The following is a 21,630-nucleotide window of genomic DNA, read 5'->3' as shown; positions in this document are numbered from 1 at the left end:
TGACTATAAGATAATAACATAAATGATAAAAGTGTGTTGGTGGAATGGATTTTGCTTGCATTCTGCACAAAAGTCTGATAGACATTTACTGTTGATGACATGATTTGTTGAACATCAGCATACAGACTTTGAGTAAAAGAAAATAAATCTTTACATTTACATGACAGGAAAACATCAAACAAAATAACCAAAAATTATTCAAAACTGGAATACAAAATACTTATCAATCAGTTAAAATCCTTTACAAATGAAAAATTATATAAAACTGTAAAACAGCACATTCCACATTAAGAACTGCACCTTTTATCATTTTGTAAACAGAAGATTTATTTTACAGATATTTTTTTCCTTCTTGGCATTGGCATTTCAAAATCAGGTGATTACAGATAGTCAGGGTGGCATAGAATTTTCGTAAAGAATGCAGCACTATATTTAGCTTGTGCAAGTAAGAAAATAGCAAGACAAAAATCTGGTGTCATGTGTATGTAGGTAATAATAAATAAACAAATGCACTCCTGGGACCCCTGTGATACCCTGTGCAACCATTTGCTCGCTTACTTTTGCTGTAGTAAACTGTTTGTAGGATTTATTTGATTTCTACTAATTTACTTTCCTAATCATTAATTGTCAAGGCCATTAGAATCCTAATATCTTGTGCTTGGGTTATTTTTGTTTGAAAAAATACACTCTTTTGTAGTGAATGGCTATAAAATGTTCTCAGGTTTGGATTTGTAGCTTACATCTGTTTCTCTCGTCTGTGCAGTGCTGGTGTTGGGAGGACAGGCACATATATTGTGATCGACAGCATGCTGCAGCAGATAAAGGATAAAGGCACGGTGAATGTCTTTGGCTTTCTCAAACACATCCGCACACAACGCAATTACCTCGTCCAGACAGAGGTGAGTATGTAGTGGTGGTAGTGTGTGTGTGTGTGTGTGTGTGTGTGTGTGTGTGTGTGTGTGTGTGTGTGTGTATGCATATAAACCAGTAATTGGTTATGTGATACAGAGCCAGCATAGGTACTAGAACCCTGAGAATATATTACAAAGCAAAACAAAGTACACTGGACTGTGTCAAATTAAAATGTGAATAAATAATTAACTAAAAATATTGCTGGCAAACTTACTGTAGTCTCAGATTGGTGTTTGTGTGTGTGTGTGTGTGTGTCTGTGTGTGTGTGTGTGTGTGTGTGTGTGTGTGTGTGTGTTCTACAGGAACAGTATGTGTTCATCCATGATGCGTTGATGGAGGCGGTGCTTGGTAAAAATACCGAAGTTCCTGCCTGGAAGCTTCACAGCTATGTGAACAGCATCCTCACCCCTAGCCCTTCTGGCTCTTCTCACATAGAGAAACAGTTTAAGGTGAACTTTCCATCTGCTATCAAGGAAAACAAACTAATTCCCCACGTAGAGTTGCAAATAAATATTACATAAATGCCGGGTAGCATAGTGATGCAATAAGTAGCATTGCTGCTTCACAATTTTACAAAAAAAAAAGGATTAATACTAAACAAACATACTTTTATATTTATTTGTTTGTGTATTAGATATTGTGATATTTTATTTGTTTGTGTTTTATAAGTGACTGTACATACTCAAAGCAGCTGTTTGAATGTGAAATATTTTTACTTCAGGTTCAAGTCTAGAGTATTACTGGGAGTTTATTAGCAAGCCAATTTTTTTTTTTTTTTTTTGCTCATACTCCCTGGGTCTCATTGGGTTTTCTGTGAGTTCACCTTACAAATCGTGTGCAAGTGGACTGGTAAAGATCAGTTGCTTCAAAAATGTGATGGTATGTGCTTAGAATGATGCCCTCTTAAAAATGTATTGCTGTCTCATGTGCAGTATCCTCAGAAAAGGCTTTAATATTGAGAGAGAAACGTAGGTAAAAATCAACATTTTGATTGCCAATATCGTTTGAAAAATCTATGATTGGCAATATCAGTACCCAGTTGGAAGAGCTGCTGATTGAGCTAATGGAAAATTTGGCAGCATTAGCACATTTCTCTCAGACCTCTGGAGTTGGGGTTTTAAATTCTGCCACCTCCATGTATACGCAGAGTTTGCATGTTCTCCCTGTGTTTTGGGAGTTTCTGCTTTGTAGGCTGATTAGTTTGTTTAAATATTGTCTGTAGTGTGTGTGTGTGTGTGTGTGTGTGTGTGTGTGGGATTGTGCATTCCAGTGGGTTGGTTCGACATCCTGGGTGTCTCCAGCCCTTTTTTCCCAAGTTTCCAGATTTAGGCTCCAGGCACCCCTGCTGTGACCCTATGTAGGATAAGAAAATGGATGGACATATACTGCATATTTAATCTTCATTGTGGCTTTATTAGACTTTATGAACATGCTTTCCTGCAAGCTGCAATGTTTCCACTCTTTGCTCAGTTAAACTAACTTGCTCCCCCTGCTGGTTAATTGTTATACGTCTTCTCAGCTGGTGATGCAGTGTAACATCCAGAAGTGCTACATTGCCCAGAAAGATTGCAACAAACAGAAGAACCGAAACTCCTCAGTGGTGCCATGTGAGTCTCATTAAATATTAGGCATCATTATAAGGATGTCAACATGAGAATTGGAGTTATAAAATTCATATTTTCATAATTATGAAAGGTCGTTTTGTGCTTCTGCGTTTATTACAAATTAGATTTAATTTCAAATCACAAATATTACAAAATTATCTTTCTCTAGAAGGATGTCATTTTTCATTCAAGTGGCCATAATGTTGTGTGATGTACTCTGCATGGGTTTCAGTTTTGTGTTACTTTTCTCTGTGTAGCGGAACAAGCTCGGGTCCAACTTTCTCCTCTCCGTGGAATGAAGGGCACAGAATACATCAATGCCTCTTACATTACGGTACATTCTAAATGATTTCTGGTCGCAACTGGATAAGAAATGTAATACCATATTTGACACTAACCACCTATCATGGCCAAAGTTGAAACATTCAAACATTTGTGTGTGTTTTAGATTGATTACACCTTAGATCATAGATAAATCTAAAGCTAAAATATGTGTTGAATTGTGACAGGGTTACTACAGGAGCAATGAGTTCATCATTACCCAGCATCCTTTGCCTCACACAACCACAGACTTCTGGAGGATGATCTGGGATCACAACGTTCAAATCATCATCATGCTGCCTGATAATCTCAGCCTAGTAAGTAGAATGTTGGATATTTAAGTATAAATTATCTCGGTTTCTATAACTTTCCAATTAATAAGAATAACAAATATGTTCAGAAGCAGCCAGAATATTATAAGTGAACTGTATCGGAACACAGCTTGCACTCAACAATAACAAAATGTATTACGTAGACCACAAGATGTGTGTGGTAGTGTGGGGATGCTAATATCAAACGTACAGTCCTGCATACAGAATCAGAATACTTTATTGATCCCATAGGGAAATTGTTTAAATGTATACAGTATAATATAAAGTATACACTATGCAGTACATTATATGCTGGTTTTAGCATTATATGTAAGCTGGGGACTGAAGCTTATAGTACTAGTCTAGCATTTAGGATACATTTTTATAAAATAAGGCAAATAAATCATATCTACAGATAAAAACAAATGTGATGTCTGATTGTGTGGCTTGTGTATCCTCACAGACGGAGGATGAGTTTGTATACTGGCCCAGCAGAGAAGAGCCCATGAGCTGTGCAGCATTTACTGTAACCCTCATCAACACTGACAAATTGTGTCTGTGTAATGAAGGGCAGATCATCATCCATGACTTTATCCTCGAGGCCACACAAGTACTTTATATTCTCAGCAACACAAATGCTTGTATTTACTATATAACAATCTGATTTTCTTTCATACAGGAAAAAATTTTTCCGAAATTGACGACATAAGCTTTGTTTTAAGCATTATTTTTATTGGATGTGTTAACAGCACCATAGCAACATCACAACATTCATCGCCTCCTGAATCACAAAAAGAAATCCTATTTTTAGTTTTTTCTCCTCCAAAACTTCAAGAATCAATAAGGTTTATCCACTCTAGTTAAATAGAATTGGACAGATAGAAGAGGGTAGATATTTGAAAAAATAAATAAAAATAACCCATAACCCTTGTAAGTATTGCAAGTTGTTCTTTAATCATTTCCCACCTCAAAGTAAGAAGTGGAATGAAGTGGGGAGGTGAAATCATAATGTTTAAGGCATTGGACTTTGAATCCAAAGGCTGTGAGTTCAAATCTTAGCCACACCAAGTTGCCACTTCATTGGCCCCTGAGCACGGCCCCTAACACCATAGCTGCTCACTTGTTTATCTATGAATGAGATAAGTGCAGTTTTGTATAAGGGCGTCTACCAAACAGTGGAAAAATAGAAAACAACAGAGACACCTACATAAACGTGTGTCTTTTGTTTGCTCAGTCAGAGCATGTAAGCCCCATAAACAGCTAATACATCTTGCACTGTTACAGTTACAAGCATGAGTGGTTACTGGTATTAATCTACAATAGTAAAAAATCAAGCATTCATGCAACATTTACGAGTGAAATTGAAAAACGTGCACCAACAGCATTAGAAGCAAGTGAGCGAGTTATATGAGTGATGAATGTGATGATTATCACAGTTATTAATATGGTCATTGTTATAGATTGAACTGAATACTCTTTCTGCATGTTAAATCATCTTATAACACTACTACTAATGTGCCATTGGGTTTGATTCCTGGGCAGGAGACCAACCCAGCCACTGAGGGGTTAATACGACCAAAAGCTTAGAGCTGGTCCCAAGCCTGGATAAAATGGGAGGGTTGTGTAAGGAAGTGTATTTGCTATAAAACTCATACGCCAAATCTAATATGTGGGCCTATAATCTGTCGTGTCAACCCCTAGTGGGAACAACACTGTCCTTGTTAAATAAACAGCAACAGTGTGAGTGCTGATGTTGATTTGGTGTCATTCTGGGCATGTTTTTGTTACTTTTACTGCTTGGAGGTAGGAAATGACAAGTAGCCTCACCACAGATGCATAATACTAGCCATTAGATAGGGGTGCACCCTGCCAATCTATCACAAAGCAGCACATTTTATTCACACATGGGGCACTTCAGAGTAAACCAATCCCTCAAACACTAGTTGTCATATGTGTAAAGAACAGTAGATACAGTAAGCTATTAATCAAACAATAAAACTGTCCTAGTTACACTTATGTTTCTCTGTGTGTGTTTGAGGATGACTACGTGCTCGAAGTTCGCCATTTTCAGTGTCCAAACTGGCCTGAACTCACTGGTCCTGTTAGCAGTACATTCGAGCTCATCAATATTATCAAAGAGGAGACCATGACCAGAGACGGTCCCACTGTTGTACATGATGAGTGAGTATTCTGCACAATATGGATGTGTAGATGTTACAGTAACTCTTGTATATAGAATCTGGTACCTCACTCCTCCTGCTTTAATTTTGCAGGTTTGGAGGTGTTTCTGCAGGAATGCTGTGTGCCCTCACCACCCTGTGTCAGCAGTTGGAGAGTGAGAGTGCAGTCGACATCTACCAGGTGGCCAAGATGATCAATCTCATGCGTCCAGGGGTCTTCACAGACATTGTAAGCTTTTTAAGAGTAGTACAATTTTGTGTGTTTTCCAATCATACAATAATAGATAAATGCAATAAAAATGTTTATATTGAACTATTTGTAAAGTAAAGCGCTGCTGCATCAGTATCTTATTTGAGAATCTAAAAGTCAAAGCTTCAACAAGAATTAACTCTGAAATTTATTAGAATATAAATCTTGGATGCCATTGAAGTGTTAATTAAAAAGATGAATATGTAAGCCATTGATGGTGGATTTGTCCTTTAATTAATGCAGGTGGATGGATGCATAATTAACGCTTTGATGGATGGGTAGATAGACAGACAGATATACAGACAGACAGAAGTATTCGGACACTTTACTTTTTCTCCAACTTTTCTTCCCCAAACTGTTAGCCCAAACTTGCAGGTACAAAATTGTTTAAAATGTCTTCGGATGTGGTAGTATTAAATTTCTCCTCATTTGAGTCGCCTGCTATAGAGCTCTGACCTCAACCCTACTGAACACCTTTTGGATGAATTGGAATGTTGACTAAGCCCCAGGCCTCCTACCTATCTGACTTTTCCGACTACTTTTTTCTGAAAAAGCACAAATCTCCACGAATATCCACATTAACCATATAAGATAGATAGATAGATAGACAGACAGACAGACAGACAGACAGACAGACAGACAGACAGACAGACAGACAGAGACATTATTGATAGCTCAAAGCTAAATGTTAAATATATTTTTATATGTATTTACCTGTCATTTCTCTCTACCTCTTTTTTTTCAGGAGCACTATCAGTATCTATACAAAGCAATGCTCAGCCTGGTTGGTTGTACAGGCAGTGAAATGTTCTGTTCCTATATGGACAGTCATAGGAGGGTTCTAAAAACAGATAAAGTCAATCCAGCGGAGAGCATGGAGTCTCTGGTGTGAAGTGAGATGGTTCCGCAAGACAACAATGTGGACGAGTTCATTTGGCAGAATTTCCTTGAGGCCTTTATTTTTGCCAGACTCGTTGATAAAGTTAAAGAAAAAAGAAAAGTCAAAAGACTTTTTGTATACTGATGAAAAATTCTTTTGATATTTATTTTTGCTGCTTTTTGTTATCCTGCTGAGTGTCACAACTTATTCTCCAACACACCTACACACTACAAAATGCAGCTGTCTACTTTGCACTATATTGTCAGTGTTACTGTCTGATGCCTAGATGATTTCCACCCACTCTGGCCATTGAGCTCGTTCTTTTACTGGAAGGACAATAAGCAGTGGAAATGGACTGAAAACAACTGCAAGTCAGCATCACACTAGCACATAGATAGCTGCCTAATACCCACATAAACTGTTCAAAACCAAGCTCCTCGTGTACATTTTATCACATTCATGATGCAACCTTCATGACAGGAAATTGTTGGATTGCTGTTTTTCTTTATAATATGTTAAAATATGCCATGTTCCATCTAACTCAGGGGGTGCACAACAGCAGCCTGAAATGCAGGACTCCAGCCCAGTTTATATTAATTTCCTGCTCACGCACACCTCAATTAACTTGGCAGTTAATGACCAGGGTTAGTAGATGTGTTTGAACAGAGAATCCTTAAACTGTGCTTGATGGACTGTCACCGTGTGCCCTTGGTTTATCTTATATAGACATGATTTCAATGTGGTATCATACACCAACTGTGAACATATATTGTTATTGGTAGAATTTCTATTGTTTTGTAAAGTATATAAATATATTGATATAAAAACTGTGTTCTGTCTTCTTTTAAAAATTTTAAATAACTCAAATTTAACAACTTCATGGACAATATTTAAGGCAGGTAATTAATGCTTGTTGATATGAATGTTGAAAGCATTATTGCCTTTTGAAATATGAAAAACAAAACACCAAAGTGACTTATTTGTTGGACCATCTCAAGCCACTAGAACATAGGGTTTCGAATTGTGAATGCAAAAAAAAAAAAAGGATTTAGTGCTTATAGTGGGCGAAGAACTCTTGGTCCTTTTCCAAGCTTCAGCTGTCCACGTTTGGCAAGCCAAGTCATGATCATTTTGTATTTTCTGAGACACTTGTCTGCTCCATGTTGTTGTAAGGAGTGGTTATTTAAGTTTCTGTATCCTTCCTGTCAGCCTGAACCAGTCTGTCGATTTTCCTCTGACTGCTCCTATTGAAAAGGTGTTTCTGACTTCACAACTACTGTTCACTAGATGTTTTTCTGTATTTCAATTCTAGACAATGTTCTTTATAAAAATCATAGAAAAACTGCATGCTCTTAAGCCATTTACTGAGATCTCACCTTTTCTGCATTTTTACATTAATGTAAACATTACCTAAAGATCTTGACCAGTATTGTATACACACTGCTGTTGCTATAAGATTCTCTGCTGGGATCCATGCACGAATGATCCAGTACAGTATAGAGGTGTTTCTTTTAAAGTGTCCAGCAAGTGAATGCATATTGGTAATATAGATATATTGTATATACTGTAGTCCTCAGTGGGTTTTCTGCTGTACCACTGCTAATCCATCCACCTCAGGTCTAAAGTGCACTCTGCGATGCTTTTCTGCCCACCACAGTTTTTAGAGAGTGATTATTTTAGTTACTACCCCTCCAAAATCAGTCATCATTCTGACCTCTCTCATCAAGAAGAGGCTTCTTCCCACATGATTGGTTAAAAATGCTAGGCCAAAGAAATGTCCACTAATTGTACAATTGGTATGTGAGGTAAGAGCTATTAAATCTTCACTAGTGTTAAATAAAGTTATACAAACCTTACATATAAATACATGCTGAACCATGTACACCTAATTCCAATTAGTCATGTGTTTAAATATGACAATCAATTGTATTTATTGTATAAAACTGTATATAATTTTTATATACAAATGAAATGTACAGCCCTCCCATAAAAAAATAAATATTATCTAAATAATATGGTCACCATATAAACTAGAACTATTTGAATTATTTATTTATTAATTGGGGGTTGGGGGTGGGCATTACTACAATCTTTAAAAAATCACTATAACACATTTTACCAAATGTGAAAATTAAGAAGAAGGTTCAAGGTGGAGGTTGGACTTCATCAAGGATCAGCTCTGAGCCCTTTCCTGTTTGCAGTGGTGATGGACAGGTTGACGGACCCGGTCAGACAGGAGTCTCCATAGACTATGATGTTTGCGGATGATATTGTGATTTGTGATGGGAGTGGGGAGCAAGTTGAGAAGAGCCTGGAGAGGTGGAGATACACGCTGGAGAGAAGGTGAATGAAAGTCAGTAGGAGTAAGACAGAGAACATGTGTGTGAATAAGAGGGAGGGCAGTGGAGTGGTGGGTTGCAGGGAGAAAAGGTGGAGAAGGTGAAGGAGTTCAGGTACCTGGGGTCAACAGTGCAAAGTAATGGTTAGTGTGTTAGAGAAGTGAAGAAAAGAGTGCAGGCAGGGTGGGGTGGGTGGAGAAGAGTGGCAGGAGTGATTTGTGATAGAAGAGTATCTGCAATAGTTAAAGGAAACATTTATAGGACTGTGGTGAGACCTGAGATGTTGTATGGTTTAGAGACAGTGGCATTGAGTAAAAGACAGGAGGTGGAGCTGGAGGTAGCAGAGCTGAAGATGTTGAGGTTTTCGTTGTGATGAGGATGAACAGGATTAGAAATGAGTTTATTAGAGGGACAGCTCATGTAGGACGTTTTGGAGACAAGGTGAGGGAGGCGAAATTGAGATGGTTTGGACATGTGCAGAGGAGGGACATAGGGTATATCGGTAGGAGAATGTTGAGGATGGAGCCACCAGTAGGAATAAAAAAGGAAGGCCAAGGAGGAGGTTTATGGATGTGGTGAGGGAAGACATGCAGGTAGTTGGGTTGAAAGAGACAGATGTAGAGGACAGGGGGGGTATGGAGACGAATGATCCGTTGTGGCAACCCCTAATGAGAGAAGCCGAAAGAAGAAGAAGAAGAAGAAGAAGAAGAAGAAGAAGAAGCCAGCAAAACTATGCACCATGTAAAGTATATTTACAACATATTGTTAATACATGCACAATCTAATATACCAGATCTTAATATATTGTCTTTTTCGTTTGTTTGTATGTTTTGTAAGTATTTGAGCATAACTGAAACAGGACTGGACTGAGGGTTGTGTAACTAAGTGTCTAGGTTGTTTTGAATAAGTATCGGAAAAGTCTATATTTTGAAGGTTATAATCAATCTGAGTCAGAGTTGCAGAACATTGCATGTCTCTCCAACTTCCCCATAAAGCTCATGCTTATGAAAAGTTTTACTGATCCAGTAGCTCCATCTTCAGGCACGACTGTTCACTTTTAGAGCCAATTCAGCTTCTTTAATAGCTTTCGAGTTACAGGGCTTAGAGCAGAGATTCCCAAACTAGGGCATGTAGGCTTTGATTTGGCTCGTCGTGTCATACATGAAAAAAAAAAAATGAAAAAATAGAGGAAAATTGCTATTTGGGAAATTGTTTGGAAAATAAGGACTAGCTATATATCTCTCATTGGAGGTCACAAAATTGATGTGTTAGGCATTGAACTCTATTGTACAATAAACCGATTGTTTCTTATTGTACTTTGCTTTGCTGAACTTTGAAAATAAAGCTGCAGTAGTTAAACAGATTACAACGTTACGTTAATTATTTATTGAATTATGTATTTTTAATATTAGTACATAATAACATAACGGAACCCTGGGTAACTTCTTATGGGGAGGTGTTTGGTAAATGGTCTTCTGATCAGAAGGTCATGAGGTCAAATCCCAGCACAACCAATTATGAAATTTGTTTTTTGTTTTGTTTACTTGTCACATGCACATTACAGACCAGTGAAACTCTCATCGCCTTAAACACTGAGTGAACACTGCCAAATGCTGCCACTGCTGAACCCATGAGCAAAGTCCATAACACTCAACTGCTCAATTGTATAAATGAGATCATTTAAAGTTTTTCTGGATGAAATTCCGTAAATGCAACAATTATTTTAAGCCCATGTCCCTCAATCAAATTTGCGTTTTGATCCCTCATAGAAAATTCTGGTTAATTTCTGCTAAATGTTAAATGGTCATTACGCACCTCACTAAAAGTCTCCCTCGGTCTCATTTTATTTTATTTATTTTGTTGTTTTTTGCATTTAATTGTGGGCCTGAACATTTCTCTCGTGCTTGTATTATTTATTGTTTTAGCGCTCAGTGTTTCGTTTAATACACTGGATGTTGTGCAATCTAATAAGAAATATATAAGTATAAATATAACGTGTTCACGAAAGTTCTCTACTTAGACACTAGAACAGGATACCAATTAGAAAACAAATAAAAGTCTTTATTTCCCCCAGTACAACTGCGCATGCGTGTGAGTTTCATCCGGTCATTTCCGGTTTCTGCTTGTCTGCGAGGTCTCAGGGTACAGAAAATGCTTAACGAATACGAGAATAACCAGGAGACACAACTGCTGTAAGTAGCCGAATAAATGTTCTAATGATCGATCTAAACTCGATGTGCATCTTATTTGAACTTGAAAACGGAATAATTGGTGTATTTGTGCGTTAAATCTATATATATATTCCCGTCGCCGTCCCCCAACAAAAATGGCTTCTTCCGAAGGATGACGTATTTCCCCCCAGGACTTAGGTAATTTCTTTCTGGAGGAAAACAGCGAGGCGCGTGAGGCGAGAAGACACGGGGGAGAAGAACTGCGCGTGTTTTCGGGCTAAAAGCGTGTTAGATCGGTGTAATAGCGGAGTATTGCTCTGTTTGGGATTTTTTCGGGCTAAAGGAAACTTTAGCCGCTCGGCTTCGCTCATTCATTCACGCAGCAGCTGTAGCACGTTTCGAGAGGGGGAGGCAGCCTGCGAACAGCAGCCTGCTAACAAAGGAAGCGCAGAAACCCGGCTGTCTCGCCTCGCTCGTTCTGTTGCCTTCTAACATTTAAGGTCACTCCATAACCCTTACAGACCAGGTACATTTAACAAATGTGTTCAAAACCAAACATCCAAAAAAAAAAAAAAAAGAATTGCGTTGTTTTAAAAGCGCCCCCTAAGCCCGCACTACTAGCCGACCTTGCTAACATTAGCCGTCTTATTATTATTATTATTATTATTATTAATTCAGTCTGTGTAAATATTAATTGTATATATTGTTAACAGCGACGAGATGGCCGACATGTACATTCGCGTGGCCGAGGAGGAGAACGAAGAGCCGATGGAGATCCCGACTGAGGACGACGGCACCGTGCTGTTGTCGACGGTGGCGGCGCAGTTCCCGGGCGCGTGCGGCCTGCGCTACCGAAGCCCCATCTCTCAGTGCATGCGCGGCGTGCGCCTGGTGGAAGGAGTGCTGCACGCGCCAGAGAATGGCTGGGGCAACCTCATCTTCGTCGTGAATTACCCTAAAGGTGGGAGATGAATATATGTATATATATTTTTTTATCTAATCGGTTAAGTATAATAATGAATGATTTAATTAAATCTGTTTTGAAACTGTAGCTTGAGATTTTAAACGCTCGTTTAAAAAGTAATATCTATTCGTGTTTTTTCGGTCCTTAAGGGGTCTGCATGGACCCCACACTGAAACTCACATTGCATATTGTCAGCTACAAAAGGACAGATTTTAAACTTATAAACAAATCCATCCCAATATGAATCATTATTCAATTGACAAACTCAACTGACCCTTGAAATATTTCAGATTGCACTGTTCTTGGATTTCCAGAATCTGCGGACAACAAGCGCAAAATGGACGAGATAGACGCCTCGTCTGCAAAGATGAAGAGAGGAGACCAGAAGACATCGGATCTCATCGTGTTGGGCTTGCCATGGAAAACTACCGAACAGGACCTGAAAGAGTACTTCAGTACCTTCGGTGATGTAATCATGGTGCAGGTACGTTAACAATATTACTCATGTGCATAGGAAGTGTCCTCAAGTGGAGTTTGAGTGGCGTTTTCTTTCAACGTTGTTGAATTCGTGTTTTTCTGTGCAGGTGAAACGGGATGCAAAGACTGGAAATTCAAAGGGATTCGGATTTGTTCGATTTACTGACTGGGAGACCCAGGGTAAAGTGATAACCCAGCGGCACATGATTGATGGAAGGTGGTGTGACTGCAAGCTGCCCAACTCAAAGGTTAACAAGGACATGAAGCTTTTTCAAGATGTATCGCTATATTTACATGTCATCTATGTAAATGTTTTTTGAAGCTGCCTCGCATCAAACAGCCTTTTTTTGTGTGTCACGTCTAACAGCAAGGTCCTGATGAGCCTATGAGGAGCAGGAAAGTGTTTGTAGGCCGCTGCACTGAGGACATGACCTCTGACGATCTGCGTCAATTCTTCATGCAGTATGGCGAAGTCACGGATGTCTTCATCCCCAAACCTTTCCGAGCTTTTGCGTTTGTTACTTTTGCTGACGACCAGGTACGTCATGTTAGTTGTTTAAGGTACAGTTTAGGCACACAGCCTTAACGCAGACCCAAATTTTGTGTGTATTTAATTTCTTTCCAAATCTAATATAAAGGAGTAGTTTCTCTCATTTTTATCTCTGTTGTACAGATTGCTGCTTCTCTGTGTGGGGAGGACCTAATAATCAAGGGAGTAAGTGTGCATATATCCAACGCTGAACCCAAGCACAGTGGCAGAGGGCACATGATGGATCGGGCTCGCTACGGGAACGGGTTCGGTGCCCAAGCTTTTGGAAGCAGCAGCCGCACCAGCTCCAGCAGCCTGGGAAACTTCAGCAACTTCAACCTGAACCCAGCCATGATGGCGGCTGCTCAGGCCGCCCTGCAAAGTAGCTGGGGAATGATGGGGATGTTGGCGCAGCAGGGTCAATCAGCTACTCCTGGCTCGAGCGCCAGCGGAGCCAGTTCAGCACGAGACCAGACGCAGTACAGCACAGGAAACAGCAACTACAGCAGCAGCTCAGCTGCACTCGGCTGGGGCGCAGGCTCTAATGCCGCTGGTAGCGGCAGCGGGTTTAACTCTAGCTTTGGCTCCAGTATGGAGTCTAAATCTACAGGGTGGGGGATGTAAAGTGGTGGGGTTTGCTTTTGAAGTGTTGGTATTTTTAGTGTGTGTGTTTGGTAAGTATTTTCCGAAAGACTTAACTCTTTTTGTGCATTGTGGGAGTGGGAGCAGGAGCAAATGGGGAGTTTGGGGAGATCATAATGTTTTTCTACATTTAAACAAGATGTCAAATAAGATTACACCACAATCATCTATGTAATTTATTCCCCTCTTCTTTATGCTGTATTGGTTAATTAATTTGGGTTCGGGAGGAAAATTTCAACTGGATTCCTAAAATGCATTCAGTTTACTCAGTGGTCAGAGAAACTTGCATGTTTTACTGACCACCAAATTTGTACCTCTTTAAATCTTGCATTGGGAAGAATCTGGTTGAAACAAGTCGTTTTTTTTTTTTTTTTTGAAGAACATGTATTATTTGCATCAAGATAACTTTAAAAGCCTTCATCAAAATCTCTTCTGCAGTTGCCATCTGTGGGTTTTGCCTGGGAAGAAGGCCCTCTGTGGCAGCACTGCGGCTGAGATCATAATCCCATCTTCCTCATGTCTAAAAGCTCTCGTCACTCGGCTCGCTGACACGGTGGGTGTCCTTTTTTTTTTTTTTTTTTTTTTTGTCAGCATATTTTTCTGATTTTCACAAGAACTGTACAGAAAACGTGAACTTTTTTAACAACTGTTGAGTGCGCTTGGTGGTGGCGAAGAGTGAGCGAACAGAGAGAAAGGAAGGCATGGGAGCGAGCGAGCGAAAAAGACTGATGCGAGTGCGATGAAAGAGCTGATATGTTGACTGGGTGGCTTTTGTGAGCGAGTGAATGAGAGCTTGTTGACACTTCCCAGCCTCACCTATACACAATCCTGAACAGATGGACAATTAGCTTACTTGTACCTAAAGAATCACATTTTCCCTCCTAGGCTTCCCATTTTGCTTTTCTCCCATCAAATACTGACAATGTATTTAAATAGCTAGTGGAATGTTGTGATGAGTGTTTTTTTTTTTTTGTTTTATTTTTTTGCTTCTTGCTTCTATAAAACTGATCTGAATGCTGTATGGTGTGTGTGCTTTTCCTTGTGATTTGACCTGTAAGTGTGAACTTGTGGATGACATCTTCAGTGGCCACTGAGGGGGTGGGAGAACGAGTGATTGTGTAAGTGAGACCTGTATGTTGAGTGATGTGGATGTCTGTGGAATGAAATTATTCTAGATAACATTTGCTTAATGTTTTCAAAAAATATTTTATATGGCTTGTGAAAAGAAGGGTGTGATCCAATAAAACTTAATTTGAATCAGTTTTTTATACTGGATTTACCTCTAATTTTAATGGGGGATAAAAAATAAATTCAAAGACTAACTGAATTCACACATTTAGGGGCCTGGAAAATGGCTGGCTGCAGGTTGCGTCTGAACCCCAGGTGGAAAGTCCGTTTGGGGACGGAGGAAGATGGAGGAGTGTCTGGTTCCACATTACACCATTAGCGTCTCTGGTAACAGAAATACAGACTGTAGAATGTAGCTAAGCAACAGCCACCACAATATTGGGCTTTTTATAGAGCCAGATCAAGCTTAGCCATGGGCTGTTAAAATCTTAATGCAGGATTAACTGGGCTTAATCTGGTTCTAGAATAATGCCCAAACATTCTGGTGCAAACTGGCAATGATGGCAGAATTTTGGTTGTGTTTAAAATGTGAATTTTCTTCATAATGCAATAATTGGCCTTTTTTGTCACCAATATTTTATTTATTTTTTTCACCAAAATGGTGTCAACTCTGGGATTTGAAAAATAATAATCACCAGATGTCTCACCCTTCAAATCCATGAACACACTTTTATACAGTCACACTTTAATATTCACAGGCAGTGAAAAATGTTTTGCATCTTCTATATTACAATAAAACACACTCTTGATTCATGGCTGTGAGTGATTCATTGATGCACTGCTGGTGAACATTTTCCTGAAGAACTTCATTCAGGCTGTACATGTCTTTGGGTTTTGTCCCCCTTTAATATCTGTACACTTCTTGCCCCTATTGCTAGTGTCCACCAGTGACCTTGGTCATATGAATTAGTTCTCTGTGTCTCCTGCTTCATCTGCCTCATTCCCCTCCATCTCCTTACTCTTTCTCTTGGCAGCATTCTTCTTCCTCTTCTCCTTCAGCTCCTGGTTGTTTACTGCCAGTTCTTCACTCTTTTGCTGGATGTGGCTGGACTGTAATGGCAGAACACATTTTAGAGTGCATTTTACAATAATTAGATTGAGATGAAATACAGTGGAAAAAATAATTGCTGCAGATTTTGAGAGTTTACCCCCTTACAAAGAAATGAACAGTTTAGAATTTTTATGGTGGGTTTCTTTTAACAGAGACAAAATAAAAAAACTTGAATGTTATAGATTTTATTGGAATTTGATCCAGTACCAAATTAGCAAGAATTCTAACACACACACCCCAACATTAATCCTGGCCAGAACACTGGGTCATGAATTGGTCTTCCAGTATGACAATGACCAAAACTATATTGCCAAGACAACAATCTGATGGTCTTGTAGCCCATTTCAGTCTTGTCCCGGTCTACAATATAGTCCCCAGTGTCCTTTGACAGCTCTTTGGTCTTGCCCATGCTGGTTAAAAGGTTTAAATGGAAGGTTAATTCTGTGACTGGTGTTTTTTATATGCATAATGAGTTGATATTAGGAGCTCTTTCTTAAAGAGACAGGACTAATTTGGGTCTGTGGGAGTCAGAATTCTCGCTAACTTGGTATGAGATCAAATACTTATTTCAAGTGTGTATAGTTCAACCGTTATAATCTAGAGAAACACTAAATGCGCTGCCTACACACTTTATTTTCTAGAGCTACACAGCATCTAGTAAGACATTCTCATGTCTGCCCATCCTTAAATGTCTATAGTGAGAGTAGTCACATTGATTATATATATTTTAAACATTTCTTCACAATCAGAACTAGACTGTGATTCTAAAGAGAAGTCAGTCATTACATTAAACAGGTTTTCTGTTTCCTACCTTAATGAGAGTACATGTTAATTTATGTACTGCAAACACACACACACTATGTAGACAAAAGTATTGGGACACAACTGTATAGGATGTCTTTGGATGTCATTAAATTTCCATTTCATTTGAACTGGCGACCCAAACCTGTTCGAGCATGACTGCCTCTGTGCAGAAAGCCATGAAGATACAGTTTACATGAGTTTGAGTAGCCTGCATTAGAGCTCTGACCTTAAACCTATTGTACACCTTCCGATGATTTAGAACTCTGACTGCATCCTTGGTCACCTTCACTACAAGAGTACCTGACTTTACAAAACACCCTTGATTCTCCAGAATGGGATGTATAAAAAAGCACATGTGAATTTCATGGTCAGGTGTCTACAAACGTGTCTATATAGACAATATACGGTGTATATACATGTTGTTAAAGTTCTATATAGTTCACCTATGAGTTTAAAAACATAAGCAGTCGATTCAAAACTTCCTGTTTCAGCAGAAAAAATATAATTGGGGCTCCCCTGCCCACTCTCTATGACTTGTACTGTACAAGAACCAGAAAACAGGCAGGAAAAATCACTATGACCTTTTACACCCCAGACACAACCTCTTTCAATTCCTCCCTTCTGGAAGGTGCTGCAGAACTTTGTTCACCAAAACTGCCAGGCACAGGAACAGTTTCTTTCCTCAGGCAATCACCCTCATTAACAACTGACCTTAATTATATGCCCTGCTTTATATCTATAAGTACTGCATTGTAAGTACAGCAACATAATCACTTCATCTACATATATTACACACACTATTGCTGCTGTATATTGTACAAAAGTCCTGGAGTAACTTCTTTGTCTTATGTGTTGCACACTTCTGCTGTTAGCACTACTATATACTCTCACACTTTATGCAAATTACTGATCCGTCAGATACTCTGCATATTGTGAATTCTTTATTTAATTGATCTATAAGATAAATGTATAGTGTTGTTATTTATATCTGTACTTTTGAATGTCACCAACAGCTGGAACCAACTTCAACACACTTGGCCAATAAATGAGATGTTCAGAAAGCACATGCAGATCATGTGGTCGGGTGTCACAAGGTTTCGTCCAAATACTGTATTCCAAGAAATATTTTAAGGGATGTTGTGTAATCATGGAGGCGTTAAAATGTTGCTCTATATATATATATATATATATATATATATATATATATATATATATATATATATATATACACAGTGAGGAAAATAAGTATTTGAACACCCTGCTATTTTGCCAGTTCTCCCAGGGGTCTGAAATTGTCATCGTAGGTTCATGTCCACTGTGAGAGACATAATCTAAAAAAAAAATCCAGAAATCACAATATATGATTTTTAAACTGTTTATTTGTATTATACAGCTGCAAATAAGTTTTTGAACACCTGAGAAAGTCAATGCTAATATTTGGTACAGTAGCCTTTGTTTGCAATTACAGAGGTCAAACGTTTCCTGTAGATTTTCACCAGGTTTGCACACACTGCAGGAGGGATTTCGGCCCAGTGCTCCACACAGATCTTCTCTGGATCAGTCAGGTTTCTGGCCTGTCGCTGAGAAACACGGAGTTTGAGCTCCCTCCAAAGATTCTCTATTGGGTTTAGGTTTGGAGACTGGCTAGGCCACGCCAGAACCTTGATATGCTTCTTACAGAGCCACTCCTTGGTTATCCTGGCTGTATGCTTCGGGTCATTGTCATGTTGGAAGACCCAGCCTCGACCCATCAATGCTCTAACTGAGGGAAGGAGGTTGTTCCCCAAAATCTCGCAATACATGGCCCCGTTCATCCTCTCCTTAATACAGTGCAGTCACCCTGTCCCATGTGCAGAAAAACACCCCCAAAGCATGATGCTACCACCCCCATGCTTCACAGTAGGGATGGTGTTCTTGGGATGGTAATCATTATTCTTCTTCCTCCAAACACGTTTAGTGGAATTATGACCCAAAGGTTATATTTTGGTCTCATCTGACCCATGACTCCTCTGGATCACCCAAATGGTCATTGGCAAACTTAAGACGTGCCTGGACATGTGCTGGTTTAAGCAGGGGAACCTTCCGTGCCATGCATGATTTCAAACCATGACGTCTTAGTGTATTACCAACAGTAACCTTGGAAACGGTAGTCCCAGCTCTTTTCAGGTCATTGACCAGCTCCTCCCGTGTAGTTCTGGGCTGATTTCTCACCTTCCTTAGGATCAGGCGAGATCTTGCATGGAGCCCCAGTCCGAGGGAGATTGACAGTCATGTTAAGCTTCTTCCATTTTCTAATGATTGCAGTGGACCTTTTTTCACCAAGCTGCTTGGCAATTTCCCCGTAGCCCTTTCCAGCCTTGTGGAGGTGTACAATTTTGTCTCTAGTGTCTTTGGACAGCTCTTTGGTTTTAGCCATGTTAGTAGTTGGATTCTTACTGATTGTATGGGGTGGACAGGTGTCTTTATGCAGCTAACGACCTCAAACAGGTGCATCTAATTTAGGATAATAAATGTAGTGGAGGTGGACATTTTAAAGGCAGACTAACAGGTCTTTGAGGGTCAGAATTCTAGCTGATAGACAGGTGTTCAAATACTTATTTGCAGCTGTATCATACAAATAAATAGTTTAAAAATCATTTATTGTGATTTCTGGATTTTTTTTTTTGATTATGTCTCTCACAGTGGACATGCACCTACGATGACAATTTCAGACCCCTCCATGATTTCTAAGTGGGAGAACTTGCAAAATAGCAGGGTGTTCAAATACTTATTTTCCTCACTGTATATATACACATATATACACACACACACACAGTATGTATATATGTGTATATATATATGTGTATATATATATATATATATATATATATATATATATATATATATATATAGAGAGAGAGAGAGAGAGAGAGAGAGAGAGAGAATTTTGTTTGGAATCCACTTTAGGTGTGTGCCTCTAAAACACATACCAGTGCTGTACTCCTTCTTGCTAGAAGTTTCACATCATCCACATTGATCGTGTGTCTTTTGGCATGTCTGGAGAGAGCACATAAGGTGTGTTATTGCAGGTCTGTCAGCATACACTCAAGAAACACTTGCATGCATATGGACTGAAGGATGTATTTCACTGATGGGAATATACACCACTATTTCAGGACCAGTTTTGGGGGAATGGAAGCAGTGCAGAAAGTCACATCTACCTCGCAAAGGCCTCCAGATCTTTAGCAAATATCTCTACAAAGTAGAAAGACATGTTAGAATGTAGAAACAAGGTTTATGAGAAAAGAAGCATTCGAGTTGGCTGATAAACTCACCGCATTGTCTGAAAGTGGTTTCAGCGATTGCAGCTACAGCCTGCCTGCTCATCTCCTTCTCACACTCCGCCGCTGTACTCTGGCAGATTTTACTCACCGTGTAGTGGACAGCAGCCTTCAGTCTCTGAGATCGCCAACAAAGTGTGTTTTATTATGATAAAGCACAAGTGCGGTTTATAAATAGACCAATGCAGAATTATGCCATGATATAACTATTACAATTAAATGATTTCACTGATCACTGGCTCCTACCTGAGTGTACGCCTCTTGCTCATCCATTGCGATGCCGCTTTCTCTTCTACAGACGGTTAATTTCTATTACTCACTTTGAAGTTTATCTAAAGTAATGCAATAAAGCCAGAAAATAAAAGTCACAACAATTTGCTTTATACTTTAATTTGCGCGGATTTTTTTTCCCTTGAAGCTGTTTCTTGTCTGTGAAATATAACCAGCGCCATCTGCTGGTCCGGAGTAAAGCTCATGCCTTTTCATTTGGATGGATGGATGGATGGCTCGATGGGTCAGGAGGACAGGAGGAGGTGTACAGGACTTCGTTGCATAATGTGAATTTAACCACCTTCAAAATAGTGGAAAATAGTGGTGGACTTCAGGAGACCCAGGCTTCAACCGGAGCCTGTGACTATCAGCGGTGACTATGTGAAGATTGTAAAGACCTACAAATACCTGGGAATGCAGGTGGATGATAGAATAGACTGGACTGTCAACACGGACGCTCTGTGCAGGAGAGGACAGCACTGGCTGTACTTCCTCAGAAGGCTGGTGTATCAAGAAGAAGGACACCTCGTGTCCGGACAAGCTGGTGAGAAAGGCGGACTTAGTTAAGGGCTCGGAGCTGGAAAGCCTGACATCAGTGGCTGAAAGACAATCATAGAAATGTCACTACATCCACTGTACAGCATCATCTCAAGGCAGAGGAGCAGCTTCAGTGAAAGATTGCTGTCACTGCTCTGCTCCACTGACAGACTGAGGAAGTCGTTCCCTCCCCATGTCATGCAGCTAAACTTCTAAACTTCCTCAGCTCTTCTGAACTGCACTACACACCTTACACTATGCACATTAACACTGGTTTGCACATAACTCTCCAAAACGCTTTGAGTCGCACGGGATTCGAAAACACAATTTGCACAGACTCAACAAACACTCTTTTTTATTTACCTTACTTTTACATTTTTAGTATTTAGTAGTATTTATTGCATGCCTTATTGCCTATGTTCGTGGATACTGCTGGAAGCTGTAAATTTCCCAATTGGGTGAAATAAAGTATCTGTCTGTCTGTCTGTCTGTCTGTCTGTCTGTCTATCTATCTATCTATCTATCTATCTATCTATCTATCTATCTATCTATCTAACTAACTAACTAACTAACTAACTAACTAACTAAATATATATATATGGAGAGTACTTTATTAATCCCAGAAGGGAAATTGTAATGTTACAGCAAAGTTTAAGCAACAAAAAAGCTAAAATGATTATTATATAAAAAAAAAAAACCTATTATACACTGTATACTTGCAACCTGGACCAAACCCACACAGGCAGGGTGAAAACATACATGGAAACACACAATAACTCAAGCCAAGGATTAAAATGGAGACCATATTCTTACAGTACATTGTTCTTAAGCTCCCCTGAGAAAAAAAATTACCTCACACTATTAAGTGCAGTACCATTTGGTCAGACTTTGGCCCATTTGGTGGTCTATATGTCTGCAAGCAAAGTTTTTACTCTGACAT

At 39.3% G+C, this 21,630-nt stretch overlaps 3 protein-coding genes across 7 annotated transcripts in view; 2 read left to right on the top strand and 1 right to left on the bottom strand.

The window, feature by feature from the left end:
• Window positions 1-7,285, top strand: part of ca16b (carbonic anhydrase XVI b) — an 83,124-nt gene extending 75,839 nt beyond the window's left edge. For both annotated transcript variants that reach the window (XM_046853858.1, XM_046853869.1), the window contains 9 exons: window positions 764-899; window positions 1,215-1,361; window positions 2,432-2,519; window positions 2,774-2,850; window positions 3,026-3,154; window positions 3,612-3,758; window positions 5,187-5,329; window positions 5,422-5,557; window positions 6,324-7,285. In XM_046853858.1, coding sequence (XP_046709814.1) covers window positions 764-899; window positions 1,215-1,361; window positions 2,432-2,519; window positions 2,774-2,850; window positions 3,026-3,154; window positions 3,612-3,758; window positions 5,187-5,329; window positions 5,422-5,557; window positions 6,324-6,470 — 1,150 coding nt within the window. In that variant the 3' untranslated portion in view covers window positions 6,471-7,285. The remainder of the gene's footprint in view (window positions 1-763; window positions 900-1,214; window positions 1,362-2,431; window positions 2,520-2,773; window positions 2,851-3,025; window positions 3,155-3,611; window positions 3,759-5,186; window positions 5,330-5,421; window positions 5,558-6,323) is intronic.
• Window positions 7,286-10,859: 3,574 nt separating this feature from the next.
• Window positions 10,860-15,461, top strand: tardbpb (TAR DNA binding protein b). 4 transcript variants are annotated; one of them, XR_006925355.1, is made up of 7 exons: window positions 10,860-10,989; window positions 11,682-11,929; window positions 12,223-12,416; window positions 12,517-12,657; window positions 12,777-12,947; window positions 13,083-14,133; window positions 14,921-15,461. XR_006925355.1 is itself a non-coding variant. In XM_046846762.1 (6 exons), exons 1-6 carry the CDS (start codon window positions 10,883-10,885, stop codon window positions 13,560-13,562), a joined length of 1,317 nt encoding a protein of 438 aa, XP_046702718.1. In that variant the 5' UTR covers window positions 10,860-10,882; the 3' UTR covers window positions 13,563-14,848. The 4 variants fall into 4 exon arrangements, 3 of the variants coding, with proteins under 3 accessions (XP_046702718.1, XP_046702703.1, XP_046702727.1); XM_046846762.1 differs by lacking the exon at window positions 14,921-15,461 and having other exon boundaries at window positions 12,247-12,416; window positions 13,083-14,848; XM_046846747.1 differs by lacking the exon at window positions 14,921-15,461 and having other exon boundaries at window positions 13,083-14,848.
• cenps (centromere protein S) lies at window positions 15,377-20,322 on the bottom strand. The gene is made up of 5 exons (XM_046846806.1): window positions 20,130-20,322; window positions 19,878-20,001; window positions 19,764-19,797; window positions 19,533-19,599; window positions 15,377-15,758 (listed from the first exon to the last, which is right to left on the bottom strand). The coding sequence occupies exons 1-5, from the start codon at window positions 20,154-20,156 to the stop codon at window positions 15,615-15,617; spliced, it is 396 nt and encodes a 131-aa protein (XP_046702762.1). The 5' UTR covers window positions 20,157-20,322; the 3' UTR covers window positions 15,377-15,614.
• Between the last annotated feature and the right edge of the window lie 1,308 nt (window positions 20,323-21,630).

This window comes from Silurus meridionalis, chromosome 1 (assembly GCF_014805685.1).
Source record: "Silurus meridionalis isolate SWU-2019-XX chromosome 1, ASM1480568v1, whole genome shotgun sequence".
NCBI lineage: Eukaryota > Metazoa > Chordata > Actinopteri > Siluriformes > Siluridae > Silurus > Silurus meridionalis.
Note: the sequence above shows the minus strand (reverse complement) of the source record. Positions and strands in the feature narration are given on the sequence as shown.

Bases quoted from the DNA above. Each gene is read 5' to 3' on its own strand.
- tardbpb (XM_046846747.1), top strand. From the start codon at position 10,883: ATGCGTGTGAGTTTCATCCGGTCATTTCCGGTTTCTGCTTGTCTGCGA. The intron at 10,990-11,681 runs GTAAGTAGCCGA...TATTGTTAACAG, and splicing joins AACCAGGAGACACAACTGCT to CGACGAGATGGCCGACATGT. The intron at 12,417-12,516 runs GTACGTTAACAA...TTTTCTGTGCAG, and splicing joins GTGATGTAATCATGGTGCAG to GTGAAACGGGATGCAAAGAC.
- cenps (XM_046846806.1), bottom strand. From the start codon at position 20,156: ATGGATGAGCAAGAGGCGTACACTCAG. The intron at 20,002-20,129 runs GTAGGAGCCAGT...TGGCGATCTCAG, and splicing joins AGCAAGAGGCGTACACTCAG to AGACTGAAGGCTGCTGTCCA. The intron at 19,600-19,763 runs GTAGATGTGACT...TGCTCTCTCCAG, and splicing joins GATCTGGAGGCCTTTGCGAG to ACATGCCAAAAGACACACGA.